The sequence below is a fragment of the Propithecus coquereli genome, unplaced genomic scaffold, assembly GCF_000956105.1.
Source record: "Propithecus coquereli isolate 6110/MARCELLA unplaced genomic scaffold, Pcoq_1.0 Scaffold486, whole genome shotgun sequence".
NCBI classification, from domain to species: domain Eukaryota; kingdom Metazoa; phylum Chordata; class Mammalia; order Primates; family Indriidae; genus Propithecus; species Propithecus coquereli.
In genome coordinates, this window is record NW_012150685.1 from 445,028 (window position 1) to 460,340 (window position 15,313).

Here is a 15,313-nt window from a genome sequence, read left to right on the forward strand (position 1 = left end):
TGAGATTGTTTTCCACCTGGTTAAACTGAAGAACTAAAACAAACACTTAAATTGGGAGCGTTATGGGAAGAAGACTGGGTGGGTGGCTGGCCAACATATTTTGTGTCTGGAACACATTTTCTTGAATTTTAATATTTAAGGAGCTCTTTGGAAATTATCTCCAGAAAGGGGAAGGATTTTTCTGATAATGTATCAGGCTGCATATAACGCAGGCAAATTGGGCTGCCATGAAAGAGACAAATAGTCTCTCTCTCTATCTCTCTGTCTCTCTCTCTGTCTCTCTCTCTCTCACACACACACACACACACACACACACACACACACACACAGAGAAAAGAGTGAGGAGCTAGTAAGTCCAAGTACTTTCACTTACACAGAGTTTTAAATTCCCAAGTGTTTATTTTTATATACCTGCCTCATTTCAGAGAGGATTTACATTGTTGATAAATATATATACTACCCAATAACTTAGCATAAAACATGAAAGGAAAAGAAAAAAGAAAGGAAAAGATAGTAACAAGGCAACATAAAATGGACCTAAGCAGCAGTGAAAAAGTTCATTCCATATGAACTACATACATATATTTTTTAAAAATTCAATTTTAATTTTATTTTTTTGAGACAGAGTCTTACTCTGTTGCCCAGGCTAGAGTGCCGTGGCATCAGTCTAACTCACAGTAACCTCAAACTCCTGGGCTCAAGCGATCCTCCTGCCTCAGCCTCCCAAGTAGCTGGGACTATAGGCATGCGCCACCACACCTGGCTGATTTTTTTCTATTTTTAGTAGAGACGGGGTGTTGCTCTTGCTCAGGCTGGTCTCAAACTCCTGACCTCGAGTGATCCACCTGCCTCGGCCTCCCAGAGTGCTAGGATTACAGGCGTGAGTCACTGCGCCTGCCAATATATACATACTTTCGAATGAGTCACAAATTTGCCTTTAAGCTCTCTTCCTACCAATACCAAAACGTTAATTCAGTTTCAAGATGTGAGTGAATAACAACCTGTTATTTCTATCATGGACACATCAGCTAAATTAGCAAGCACATCTCAGTCAAAGACGTGTGAAGACAAACTACAATCAAGACTAACAAACTCATAAAATTTTCTAAAACAATATTTTGAGTTGCTGAAAAGGTCAACATTTGTTTTCTTCTTCCTTTGAAATAGTCTTAGGAGAAAAACCCTATATTAAAAAGCCTTTAAATAAGCAAGATATATTCTAATTCTTGGAGTATTTTTTCCCCTAAGAAGTATTCTTGGGTAAGTATTTCCCAAGAAGTATTTTTTTCCTAAGAAGTATTTTTTCATGGATGACAGCAAGTAGGTAGTCCAGGCAAATGATAAAGAAATGAAAACAACTAAAACACTTACGAGTCATCTATAAACGTTATTCCAAAGTACTCCTTTTCTTTCAGGTTGAAATGTGAAGCCACGAGGTCCAGCAACTCTCTTGATAAAAGTTTGGGCTGTCAAAATAAAAATCTGGTTAGAAGCAATTTGGTTGCGCCTCTCTCTCCATTGCTAAATAGTTTAAAGAAGCTTTTGTTTGTTTGGTTTGAAATACCTGCCCCCATTTGTTGATTAGGTTGATTTGCTATAGACCATTCTGTAAGAGTTGTGGGAAAGAGGGAAGATGGAAATAGGAATATCAATGAGATCATCATTTTCATGTATTTGCAATCCATTTGAGTACCTTACTTTTCTCCTCTAAGGTAACAGTGTGCTTACTGATATGTTGGTGTTTTGGAAAAAACACTTTTATTTGTAGCATGATGCTAATGCCTAAGACAAAGAATATTAAACATCTCACTGGCTGGTTATCTGTGATACTATAAAAGATTGTAGGTTACGCCTGTAATCCCAGTATTTTGGAAGGCAGAGGTGGGGAGGATCTCTTGAGGCCAGGAGTTCAAGACCAGCCTGGGCAACATAGCAAGACCCTGTCTTTAAAAAAAAAAAAAAAAGATCGCATTAATAGAAATAATCACTTGATGGTGACCAGCTGGAGAAGCTCAAGACCGGAGACTGAGGCCACAAAGAGAACAATCAAACAAATAATAATAATAATTACCATTTATTGTGCTGAACTCATATCCATGATCTCATTATCTCTTTATAATGAGCCTGTGAGATAGGGTTTTTTTATTTCCATTTTATAGATGAGCCAGCCAAGGCCAAGAGAGGTTAAGCACCTCGCTTTATGTTACATTGTTAGTAAGGGCAGGGATTGGAACTTCTAGCTCTGTCTCATTCCAAAGCCTAAGCTTTTCCTTTCTCCCTAAGGATGAAGTAAGTGTACTCATTCTACACATTATCATCAACAGTATTTACTGAGCACCTAGGTAGAGGAAGGATCTAATCTAGGAGCTTTTGGGAAACACTGGGGCTGGTGGGGAGAAGCATGGCTTGGAACCAGCCAGAATGTCTGCAGTGATAACTGATGCTGGATTTGCAGGGATTGGGGAAAGAAAGGGGATTGCAGGAGGGCACTCCAGATGGATTCTTTTTGAACTCTGAGCCAAACAGTTTAGGGTACACTATGATGGCTTGAAGGTTGGATGTTTGCTCTCGGGGAAGAAAAAATGGACGTGACTTAAAGAAGAAAAGAAAGAAAAGAAACAGGCAGAAATCTAGACTAAAAGGTCTACTTTGGTGAAACTACTGTTGACTGTACTATTTTCACTCAAATTGAAGCCTAGGAATAGTGGGCTAGGACAAGCCTTGGGAGGGAAAAGAATTTAGGTTTGGTCAGAGGAGGGAATTCTAGCCTAGCCGTAGGTGTGGTCTGTCCACAGGGACTTCCACAATTTTATTCAAGACTCTTGGTGCAGAGTGTTGGTTGAGTACAAAGAGAAGCACCAACAATTAAAATATGATCACTCATATAACGCCATATATGTTACAAAGACATTTCACTCACATATATAATCTAGCTTGATTTTAACCCTAATTCTGTGACGAAGACTAGGCTGTCTTAATCCTGGTTTTTAACTTGCACAATGCCATGTAGCTGGAAAGTGGTAGAAGGCAGATTCTCACCTCACAAAAACTCTTTCAGGAAAGTATTATGATTCCCAGTTTACCATAAAGAGGTCCCAGAGAAGTAAAGTTATTTGCACCCAGGGTCACACAGCTACTGAGTGTCAAGCTGAGATCAGAACCCATGTGTTTCTGAAACCGTGTCACCAGGCTAAAACTACACTTATGAACAGACCAAGTTTTTTGACTTCAAAGCTGCTTTTCATTCCCCCTCAATCAATCCTGAGTCATTGGCTTTGAGGCACAGTTAAGGGAACAGCCTGAACGCAGACCATGGGGCTCAGAGAGGGAACTAGGATGGGGTATCCCTGAGTGTGGAATACCTACCTGGGCAAAACCTACTTGGGCAACACCTACCTGTGTAACACCTACTTGTGCAACACCTACTTGTACAAAACCTACCTGGGAAACAACTACCTGTGCAAAATCTACCTGTGAAAAACCTACCTGTGCAACACCTAGCTAGATAATACCCACCTGGGTAACACCTACCTGAACCAGCAGCTCCAGTCTCCTGTCATCCAGGAGGTGCACCTGGCAGTGCCTGCCTTCTGTCATCTGTGGGGACAAGACAGGAAGAGTGGTGTCAGGGACAGGGCTGGCAAGAAAACCCTAGAACTCGCTGTATCATTTATTTTATATGGAATATGTTCAGCCTAAAAATGGCTTCAGTTGAGTTAATCAACAGGGTTGGCCAGGAACAGATTTATTATCTGGCATTAACTTGGATTTAAAAGAAGAAAAGAACAGAAAACAAAGGCTGGTCAATATATTGAAAAAATAATGCCTATACACCATACCAAATTTAGGCAATGCACACAAGATTATATTATGAAAAGTAAGTCTTCCCAGAAGAAACCACTATATTTTTCCTTGAATCAATATATTATTTTTCAAATGAAAATTCATTGGCGTGTTTTAATAAATACAATACACTCATTATTATAAGAAGAAAAACATATACTGAAATTAAAGTGGAAAGTCTCTCTGGGTGTGGTGGTGCGTGCCTATAGTCCCAGCTACTCCGGAGGCTGAGGTGGGAGGACCACCTGAGGCCAGGAATTCGAGGCCGCAGGGTGCTATGATTGCATTTGTGAATAGCCACTGCACCCCAGCCTGGGCAACATAGCAAGACTCTGTCTCAAAGAAAAAAAAAAAAAAAGAGAGAAAAGTTTCCATTTTGGAAACTTTTGCCCTTTGACTTCCTTGTTAATATATATCACCACCATAGTTAAAAACAGTTAAGACACATAATTAAGAATAGTTTGATGTATAAATTTCCAATTATATTTAATTTTTTATCACTTAAATTGCAGTACTGGGAAATATTCTTTGTAAAATATTTAAACGACACCCAGAATGTCAAGATACCCCTTGATTAACTCATTCTTCAACCCATTTTATCTGCATAAATCACCATCTTGTCAGTTTGCAAGGAATCCTCACATACTGCTTTTATATGTATTTTCAAATACATGTGTACATATTAAAAATATTTTCATATTACATATTTTACCTTAATACATATTGTATTGAACATGTCGTTCTACAGATGAAGTACTCTTAATATTTTTGTAATTATCCAGAAATTTAATACATACAAAAGTGATACATAAGTGCATATATGTGTGTGTCTGTGCATGCATATATATATTTTTTCTTTTTCTTTTTAAAAGTAATAAAGTTTATTTTATCCTTTTGGGCAGGGAAGAGAGCAGGGAGACAGCGTGGCATCCCGAAGAAATAGAAGGGAGATGCCAGCCTTTTTTTTCTTTTCCAATTCAAGTATGAGTAGGATTACGCTACACTCATTGTTTTGACTCTTGCTTTTTTAATTCAGTATTTCTTGGACAGCTTTTCAATGTCAGCACATATAAATGGGGCTCATTCTTTTTAAAGGTTCTACAGTATCCAATCATCCTGTGGATACATGATAATTTAATGAGTCTCCTGTTGAGAAACACTTAGGTTGTCTCCAGTCTTGCTGTACAAGCAATGCCACCATGACTCTGCACATCTGGCTTTGCCCATGGATGTGGAATTGCTGGGTCGCTTTTGAAAAGCAGGGGCAGCATTTTGTCTCTCAGCTGTTCCACAAAACTTACGTAAGACCTGGAAATACGCAGAAACCAGCTGCGTAAGAACCCACTTTTTTTTTTTTTTGAGACAGAGTCTCACTGTGTTGCCTGGGCTAGAGTGAGTGCCGTGGCGTCAGCCTAGCTCACAGCAACCTCAAACTGCTGGGCTCAAGCGATCCTCCTGCCTCAGCCTCCCGAGTAGCTGGGACTACAGGCATGCACCACCATGCCCAGCTAATTTTTTTTATATATTTTTAGTTGTCCAATTAATTTCTTTCTAATTTTAGTAGAGATGGGGGTCTCGCTCTTGCTCAGGCTGGTTTCGAACTCCTGAGCTCAAACAATCCGCCCGCCTCGGCCTCCCAGAGAGCTAGGATTACAGGCGTGAGCCACCGCGCCCGGCCAAGAACCCACTTTTAAAAGAAAATAGCTTCTATTAGTGAGCACCAACTGTGTACTCAGCATTGCAACAGGTGCTTTATATAATTTCTGAGCTGCAAGTTACCTTCTGGGATTGGTGTTATCATCCTCATTTAACAGATGAGGAAATTCAGGCTCAGAGTAGGATATGTAACCTGTTTTCAATGTGAAAAATACTAATTATTACACTTACTCGTGGCTCTAAGAGTCTAACAACTAGCTCTGCCGGTTGGATCAGGGCATTATGGAGATGTGGCCCACAGGAACCACTAAAGTGGTGCTAAGAGGTCAGTGAGAGTAAAGCAAACTTTACTTTGTCCCATGGCCACTGATTATTTTCTTACCTCTGCAAAACCAAGGTCAAATACACACCTTGAGTGGCAAGGAGAAAGGGAACAAACCTTTGCTAGTTCTAGGCACTGAGTTGGGCACTTTATGTATTTTACCTCATTAAAGTGCTACAAAAATCTATGACACGGCAATATCCCCATTTTACAGACTAGGAATCAAGGTACAGGGTCTATGGTAATTTATTCAGTTAACTGGGCAAGTAAAAAAGCCAAGTCAAGATCTGAATTAAGGTCTAACTAAAAAAAGAAAAAAGGTCATTTTCCCCCCTAGTTTTATATACTATAGGAGGAAATAAATAAGAAGAAAATTAAATGTGTCAGTATTTTACTTCTTTGCTAAAACAATCCACCCCCAAGTGCAGAAAGACATAATAAAATCATGCTCAAAAGATCACACAATATGAATCCATTAATGAATATGTCATGACTCATAAAATATTTCAAGCTACTCTGTTGTTCCATAATCCAAATAAATTTATTTCTTGACTTTTAAAAAGCATCTTTTTTTTTTTTTTTTTTGCCTGTCCACTTTGCTTTGGTGCTCTCTTGGACTAGTCTATATTTCTTTCGTCAACACATAATTTTATTCTAGAATATTAAACAGTAAATATCTTTTGGGGTGTCTAATCGGCTCAGGACAAACTTGGGCAGCGGTGGCCATGTTTGCACAACTTGGTCCTGCCACTTTGGCCTCAGTTGATTAGACCAGGGACAGACACCTGACCCAAGCCGGGCCAATCAGAACCTCGGTCCAGGGAATCTGGGATCGCGTCTGAGAGGATGAAAACTTGGTTGCTGCGGGGCAGCTGCTGTCTAATGTGTGTGGAGAAAGGAAAGCCGTCTGCAGAGGGTATGAAGGGGACAAGTAGCGAGATGGAGCCAAGAGGAAGCATGTGGCCTGAGAGAAAAGGCTTAGAGTTGCTGTGGGGCCTTCCTAATGTCCTTCTGTCACTTCTAGTCCCTTCCACTGGTCCAGGTGAATTTTTGTCTTTGACTTCCATGAAACACCTTGTATTCCTTCAACAAATCACGTTTTTTTTTCCTCTCTCTTAACTAGAATTGGCTTCGGCTTCATGCAGCTAAAAGCATCTTCATAGGGTACCACAGATCTCCTATTCCTAAAGCAAAGCAAAAGGGTTCCAAAGGACAGACTCCCCACACGATGTGATTAATATGGCAAAGTCATCCACTCATAATCACTGATGCTCCCTCATATCGATGAAAATACAACCACCAAGCGAGGCTGATATCTGGGGAGGGGAGTGAATAAACACCTCGTGGTCTGTTGTGATAAGAGGCCACACAGGGCAGGTTGGAGAAGGACGGTGCAGATGAACTGGAGAGAAAAACACTACAGTTACAGGCCCACACCGCGCACGTGGCGTTCAGTGTTCGCTGAGCCCTTTCCTCTGGCAGGAGGATGGTTCCGCTGGGAGGTCAGCGGGCTGATTTGATGGTCGCTTGCAACAGAAAGGCCTGCTCTTGTCACTTATTTAACTTGGAGGTTGAAAAGTGGTGGATGTATTTTGTTAATCAGAACAACACTTATGAATACATTTTAGTTGATAATATTAGAAATCAGGTAATGCCACATTAAACAGTTCATATTGGGAGCTTCTTTGGACAAGTGGTAAGATCTGGAGACACTGGGCTCAATTTCCTCCACGGTAACATTTGGCCTGGGCAGGGCAGAGTAGATGCCTTTTGGGGTTTGTGGTTTCTGGTTCACCCAAATGTATTAAATTCCAGGCTCCTGGGAGTCCTGTCATCCGAGATAGAAAACCCTGATTAAGTTCACCAGCGAAGACCTGAACTTAAATTAGGGATCACTTGATTTAAGTGGCACCAGGGAAGAGACACAACCAACATCAACAGAGGCCCTGCTGTGTACCAGGTAAAGTGCATGACATCTAACACTTATTAATGTACGGACTTTGATTTTTAACCTCTACACAAGCTGATGAAGGAGGCATCTTCACTTCAACCATCAAGAAATTGAGGCCTGAGAAGTGATATAACTTGCACAGGAGTTTTAAGCCAGTTATACAGTAGCTCAAAATCATATTTTATCTCTCGCTGGCTGTGTTACCTTGGAGAAGTTACTTAACCTTTCTGAGCCTCATAAGAAATGTCCTGACAGCTTTCAATCTGACACTCTGAGAGTAAAATACTCTTCTGAGGTCGACAATAATTATAATCCTTATTTGCTTGAAAACTGAAAAATAGCTAAACTTTTGTGTTTTTACATATATATATGTATTCTATTAAAAAGGTTTTTTAATGGGAGAAATATTACTAACCCATTTTAAAGAATATAAATGACAGGTAAAGTTAACAAGTCAGTTAACAAGCACTCGGCAGGAAAATTCTCCAAAACTGATACAGGGGAAAAAAAAAAGAAAAGGAACCACTGGATTCTGTGTATCTTATGTGTGCCTGGTACCCAGCTAGGCACTTTAATTAGACTAATAACACCACTCCTAGGTACTTTCTATATTCCAGGCATGGCACCTATGCACTTTACATATTCTACCCTCATCATGCACACATGAGGTAGGTACTCTCAGCACTCCAATATTACAGGGGGAGAACTGAGCTTAGATTACAAATAACAAGATTCATAAATATTTAATAGCAGAACTAGACCCAAACCCAAAGTCCAAGCGCTTAACCACTTAGCAATGCACATGCTACGACATACATGACAAAGCGACCGCAGCCTATTCTCGATGGGTCAGATGAGTGGATAGAAAAGCAAAACCAAAGTATCATGAAGTGGGCATAAAAACTCATTTCACTTCCAAAGGGAAACTATTTGACTCGGAATAGTTACAATTGTGGGATTTGTAAATAGAAAGACTCTTGGAAGGCATCTATTAACCCTCTTTTATTTTAGATATGGGGACACCAAGGAATGGATGCACCCAAAGCCACATACATAGTTAATGCCAGATCTGGGATTAAAACTCAGGACTCTGGCCGGCGCGGTGGCTCACGCCTGTAATCCTAGCACTCTGGGAGGCTGAGGCGGACGGATTGTTTGAGCTCAGGAGTTCGAAACCAGCCTGAGCAAGAGCAAGACCCCGTCTCTACTAAAAATAGAAAGAAATTAATCGGACGACTAAAAATATATAGAAAAAATTAGCCGGGCATGGTGACGCATGCCTGTAGTCCCAGCTACTTGGGAGGCTGAGGCAGTAGGATCGCTTGAGCCCAGGAGTTTGAGGTTGCTGTGAGCTAGGCTGACGCCACGGCACTCTAGCCTGGACAATACAGTGAGACTCTGTCTCAAAAAAAAAAAAAACACACAAAAAAACTCAGGACTCTGACTCCCAGGCCAGAGTGTAAATGACATGCACAAGAGGTTACTCAGGTAATAAATGCCATCTTATTCAAATGAACCTTTTTCCAACATGTCAATTTTGTTTTAATTTTAAAAATACTTGTAACAACCAAAATAAAAAAAAAACCAAACTAAGCATTTCTTATTTATTTTAAAACACAACCTTCACCAATGCTTTATTTTCTAATGTCAAAACAGGAGTCATATTTAAAGGGAGCTGTACATGGAGCATAATGATTATAAATACAGGATCATTTTTTAACCCCACAGAGACCATCGGAATAATTGCAGAACTGACCCCTACCTAGTGGCAGCTAACAACAGCAATGGCTCACGAAAAATAAAAAAGCATACTTGAAAAACGATCCCTTTGGAAAGCTTCTCTTAACATCCAGCCAGACTTGATACCCTTCCCTCCATCTCCTCCGCCATTGAACCCCATGCATTCAGAGGTTAAAATTGTGCATGTTGGATTGAAACTCCCACCTTGGTCTGTGGCTGGCCCGCCTTTGCTCCCCAGCTGGTAAGAGTCAGTCCTCAGAGTGCAGGCACTGATTGTCGCGGAAAGACTTTGTCCAGCTGGTCAGTGGTCAAAGGAGGAAGGTCAAGAGGGAAGTGAGAATCGGCTACAGGACACATCTCTGGTTTCATGGGGCTCCCAGACACAGCAGCCCATGGTGGGGTTCAAGTCTATAAGAGACTTACACCCCCCACTGCCCCGTCTCCCACTACCTGACTTAGGAGATGAGAGAGGAGAGTGCACGAGTAAGAAACCAAAAGGCAATTCAAGACAGGGCAGTATGGGACCCCTCATAACAACTGGGGTCAGCTTGAAAAGAAACAGGAAATTTCAACTACAAAAAAAAAAAAAAAGACCAAACTCCAGCCTACTTTGGTTTTGCTTTAGCTGTTCTTTTGAACATAGAAATGTGAAAGCTTGGTAAGGAAGCAGCGGCTTCCCCCCCACCCCCACCTTGTTCCCTTTTGACCTTTTTTGAAAGCTTAGCACGAGAGGGCCTGCCTCATGAAAACGACTCCTCAGGGTTTTCTGCGGAATGGCCCGTCCAGGGTTTAATCTGCCATCTGGAAGTGAAAAGCCAGCTACCTAACTGGGTTCCACACTTCCAATTGAGCCCTACAGCGGTCCAATCTCCACATGGCCACCGGCGCGATGACATCAAAACACAGATCAGATCCCTTCACCCCTCTGTTGAAAACTGCCCAATAGCTTCATTGCTTTGTCTCCGCGGGGCCTAGAACACTGCCTGGCACATTTTAAGAATATGGTATATAAATATCTGTTCAGTAGAGGAATGCCTCAACTGTTCAGAACCTAGACACAGTTAACACTGAAATACATTCACAAATGATTTAAATTGACAGAGAATAATTCAAAGTGAGGATGTTGCAGCCAATTCCCTAGCCTTGGCCCAGAAAAACTGACATATAAAAAACAAGCTTTCCACCCAGAGAACAAGGTGTACTGTTAAACTCCTCATCAGATGAGATATTCTGGAGGAATCGGAGAGCAGGAGAAGGATGTATCTAGGACGTTCTTGCTTTGGGATCTATTGAGTGGATGGAGTTTTATATTTCACCCAAATGATGTCAACCCCAGCTGAACAGGGCCCCTTTATATCAGCTCTGGGTGTTGAGTGAATATGAGCTATTGATGCTCCCATTCAGAGAATGGCCTAGACTGACACAGATGTCTCCACACGGAGTCAGCTGTGATTTTCCCTCAAGTTCTTTCAAGACGGTGCCTGCCCTCCCAATGCGCAATCACTGGGGACTTCTTCTTTAAGTATCAATATCACAGTTCTCCCAGTTTCTATTAAGCACTTGCTACATGTCACATGAGTGCAGAGCATTTCACGTGTTCAGTCTCTTTTTTCAAGCTGCTAACAACCCTACGAGGTAGGAAGTGTGTCTCTTTAGATTTTATAGAGGACAAAGCTGAAGCCCAGAGAGGTAAAGTCGTCCCTGGCCATACTGCTAGAAAGTGGGGCAGAGGCTCAGGCTCCATCGGTTGTACCAGGGTAGGACTCTTGTGCGTCGACAGAGAGAGAGGACGAAAAGCAGGCAGTGTAAAAGAAGCAAAGGAAGACGGTGCAGGGGGAGGAATGGTAAAGAAGGGGAGAATTCAGTTTTCCAAGGCTAAAATCAAGTAATCTGCCTTAAGAAAAATTAACAAAAAGTAATGGCTGTTGATTTTGTGCCTCCACTGCCATTTAAATATACATGGACCATTTCAATGAATTTTTCTGACAACCTATGAGATCGATTCCATTATTATAGTAGCTTCATTTTATGGATGAGAAATTGAGTCTGGGGAAAGGTACGTGGCTGGCCCCAACCCACAAGGTCACAGAACCAGGAAGAGGCAGAGTAGGATGTAAACCCAGGTGTTCGGACTCCAGAATTCATGCTCTTAACTGCTAGATTACTTCTGTTACAAAGTATTTCCCATCTAACACATCCTACATATTAAATCATATGTAGCTTAGGCATTTAACATATCCTCTTGATCTCAAAGTATACCACTGCTCTGGAAAAGCTTGATCTAGACTCACCAAACCAGAGGAGGCTGCTTCAGGCCACCATCTGGAAGCAAGACCAGAAGAGGAATAAGGTTTTTACAATCACCATCCCTTGGCTATCTCCCGGCCTCACACTGAAGAAATATGGGCAGCTACTAAAAATGGTGTCTATGTTTGCTATTGATTTTCCTGGAGCAGCCAGATGGAGTTCTTCCCCACCTGCTGGGCTGCTTCATGCCTGTGTGACCACTCGGGGTGCAGGATGACATTTATCAGTTATGTGGCCTCCTGGGCCTGACTCCACATTACTCTGGGCTTGAGATGTAGCCTAGCACACAGGTAATTAATTCAGTGTGGCAAAGCTCTGGATCCTGTGTTCATTCATTTACTCAACCAACATTTACTGAGCACTCTCTAAGTATAAGCACAATTCTCAGTACTAATATACATCAGCAGGTAAGACCGAAAGAGCAGTATCTCTGGAGTCTGTCCTAGAGTTCGCAACCTCAACACTGTTGACATGTGCAGCCAGAAAGTTCTTTGCTGTGGGGCACTGTCCTGGGCATTGTAAGGTGCTCAGCAGCATCCCCGACCTCCACCCACTAGATGTCAGTAGATCCTATCCCTCCATGGTGACAACAAATATGTCTTTTTTTTTTTGAGACAGAGTCTCACTTTGTTGCCCTGGCTAGAGTGAGTGCCGTGGCGTCATCCTAGCTCACAGCAACCTCAAACTCCTGGGCTCAAGCGATCCTACTGCCTCAGCCTCCCAAGTAGCTGGGACTACAGGCATGCGCCACCATGCCCGGCTAATTTTTTCTATATATATTTTTAGTCGTCCGATTAATTTCTTTCTATTTTTAGTAGAGACGGGGTCTTGCTCTTGCTCAGGCTGGTTTCGAACTCCTGAGCTCAAACAATCCGTCCGCCTCGGCCTCCCAGAGTGCTAGGATTACAGGCATGAGCCACTGCGCCCGGCCAACAAATATGTCTTTAAACATTACCAATCGTCCCCTGGGGCACAAAATCATACAGGTAAGAGGAAGAAAAGAAACTATTAATAATTAAACAAATAAGATATTTTCAGATAACAATAAGGGCTCTGAAGTAGATAAACTAGCAATAGATTTGAGTTTTGAGCGTGTGCAAAACTTACTTCAAAACTCACTTCTCCTGACCCAGGAAGCATGAGAAATGAGGACATTTGTGGAAAGAACTTATATTGGACCACGGCTCTTGATAAGTGGCTCCCCAGCAGAGATTGAAGGAATAACCCTGTTTTCTGGACATTTAGCTCCTCTAGCTCCTTTCTGCAAGGAAGGAGCTCAGTGTCATTCTGCAAGCTCCTTTCTGCCTGGCAGAGGTGGGGGAACAAACAAGAAAGGCCAGCCAGTAAATGGACAGTCATTTCTGCAGCTCCAGCTCCAAGCTGGCAAGCAATTCCAGCCAGCTTTGGGCAGACACTCCCTGGGGAGGGCATTCTCATAAAAGACAATCCCTTATCAGATTATAGCCTGATGTCATAAGTCTGGTGAAAAGAATAGCCAGGTTTCAAAGGGAGGAAGGAAGGAAGAAAGAAAGAAAGAAACTTATTAAGTTTGGAGCTGAAAGGCAGCAAGAGACACCAGCCTGGTGTCAATGAGACGTGCACAGGATTTAGAGTCAGCAGGCTTGGATTTGTGTCCTGGCCCTGCCATTTACCTAAGTATGGCCTGAACATCATGGTATCTCTTTAAATCTCACTTTCTGCCCCTGTGAAATGGGAATGATAAAAATCAATAGCTTTGTCTCTGGTGTTAAAGCATGTTGAACCTAAACTCTACTTCAAGGTGACAGAGGATAATCATATCACCAGTAATACACACTCTATTTATTGAGCATGGATTTAGTGTTAGGGTCTGTGCTAAGCGATTGACACATATTATCAGCTTTACCCTTCCCCTAGCACTGTGAGTATTACTATTAGTGGAAACGATTTGTAAGGTGTTGAGTACTATTCTGTTAACAACAAAGAGCTATTTGAAGTTGGCTAAATGGTTATTTTTCCCAAGAAAAAAGTTCTTCAGGATTACTAAGGCACCAAGTTGTCATATTTGAATTGAAAATCAACCCACCAGTTAAACCCTGGCAAGAGCCAGCAACTCAGTAACTGGGGGTTAATTTCATTCTGATTTCCCAGTGATAATCAACAGACTAACTTAAAACCACCACTTTTAGCTGCCCATATGCCTAAAGCTGGGAATGAAGATGGCGTACGTTCACATCTTATCTGATTGTGACCAGATCATGTCTTGGGCCAAGCTACCTTTGTTGTCACTAACATGAAATGCAAATTAATATATGCTGATGGATTTGTCTAGGGCAGGTGCTTTTACATACATTTTCTCCAATGAATTCTGATTACCGCCCTGTGAAGTAGAAAAGTTTTCACCCTCCATTTTACACTGAAGAAGCTGAGATTCCAAGAGGTTGAGAATAACTTGCCCACAGCCAAGTTCAACAAGAGACTCACAAATCACATGAGAAGGAAAAATCAGGGCCATATATATCCATGGAAGAAACTGCAGTGAAAAGTAGAATTCTCTTTATACTCTGACAGCACTTTTCCAATTAGAAGCTCATATTAGGCACTGAGAAGAGACTGTCAAATGTTTATTTTCAGAAAAACATGCAGGATATTTCTGCTGTTCCTCTCCAGAAAGAAACATCCTCTTTACTTAAAAACCAGTTGTTAGGCTGTATTTTTAGACATCATGGTACAGTATCAATGAGTCAAAAAAATAAAAAAATGGGAGGGTGCAGACACTGTAAACAGGAAAAGTCACAAAATATAACCAAGAAAATTGGAAAGCACAGCCCGTGGGTTTAGAGGGGGATTTTCGTTTTCATCTGTAGTTCAGGTTAACCAGAAATGAAAAGTTCTCCGGTCGCCTTGTAGAAAATGGAAATTTTGGCTTCAGTGATTATGCAAGTAGCAGACACCCTGTGGTTTGGAAACTTTTTGCTTTGCCAACTGTCAGTTTTCTCTTTTCCCGTGAAAAACAGCCTGTAGGAGGGAGCAAAAGTACAGCGTCTTTCAAAAACTTAAAAGTAATGACAAGCGCAGCTTGGGTGAAGGGATTTTAAAAATAAACTGCAGTATGGGTAATTTAAAGGTATTCTAGGTACTATTTATTCACTGTATGATACATTTGGAAATCCTGGGCTTAATATGAGCCACCTACAGAGTAAACAAATCATATGCATTGCCCTGTGAACCTACAAATTAACAAAAATTAATTAGAAAACCCGAATCAACCTTACACTAAGTTTGGAGTACATGCTTATTGTCAGGGTTTTCATATTTCAATTTTTCATCAACCTTGTTCGAATGTCTCTGATTTATGCTTTCCAAAGTCTCTCTGTTCTTTGTGGTCCACGCATAAATAGAGGCTGAAATAACTCCTCTTTAGGGAGTTTATTTTTTTTATTTTTTTATTTTTTTTTGAGACAGAGTCTCACTTTGTTGCCCTGGCTAGAGTGAGTGCCGTGGCATCAGCCTAG

At 41.4% G+C, this 15,313-nt stretch overlaps 1 protein-coding gene across 1 annotated transcript in view; it reads right to left on the reverse strand.

The window, feature by feature from the left end:
- The window catches only part of FRMD4B (FERM domain containing 4B), a 204,190-nt gene that overhangs the window by 115,428 nt on the left and 73,449 nt on the right, over positions 1–15,313 (reverse strand). Inside the window, exons 2-3 of the mRNA XM_012655775.1 lie at positions 3,532–3,597; positions 1,372–1,466 (exon numbers count right to left, since the gene is read on the reverse strand). Coding sequence (XP_012511229.1) covers positions 1,372–1,466; positions 3,532–3,597 — 161 coding nt within the window. The remainder of the gene's footprint in view (positions 1–1,371; positions 1,467–3,531; positions 3,598–15,313) is intronic.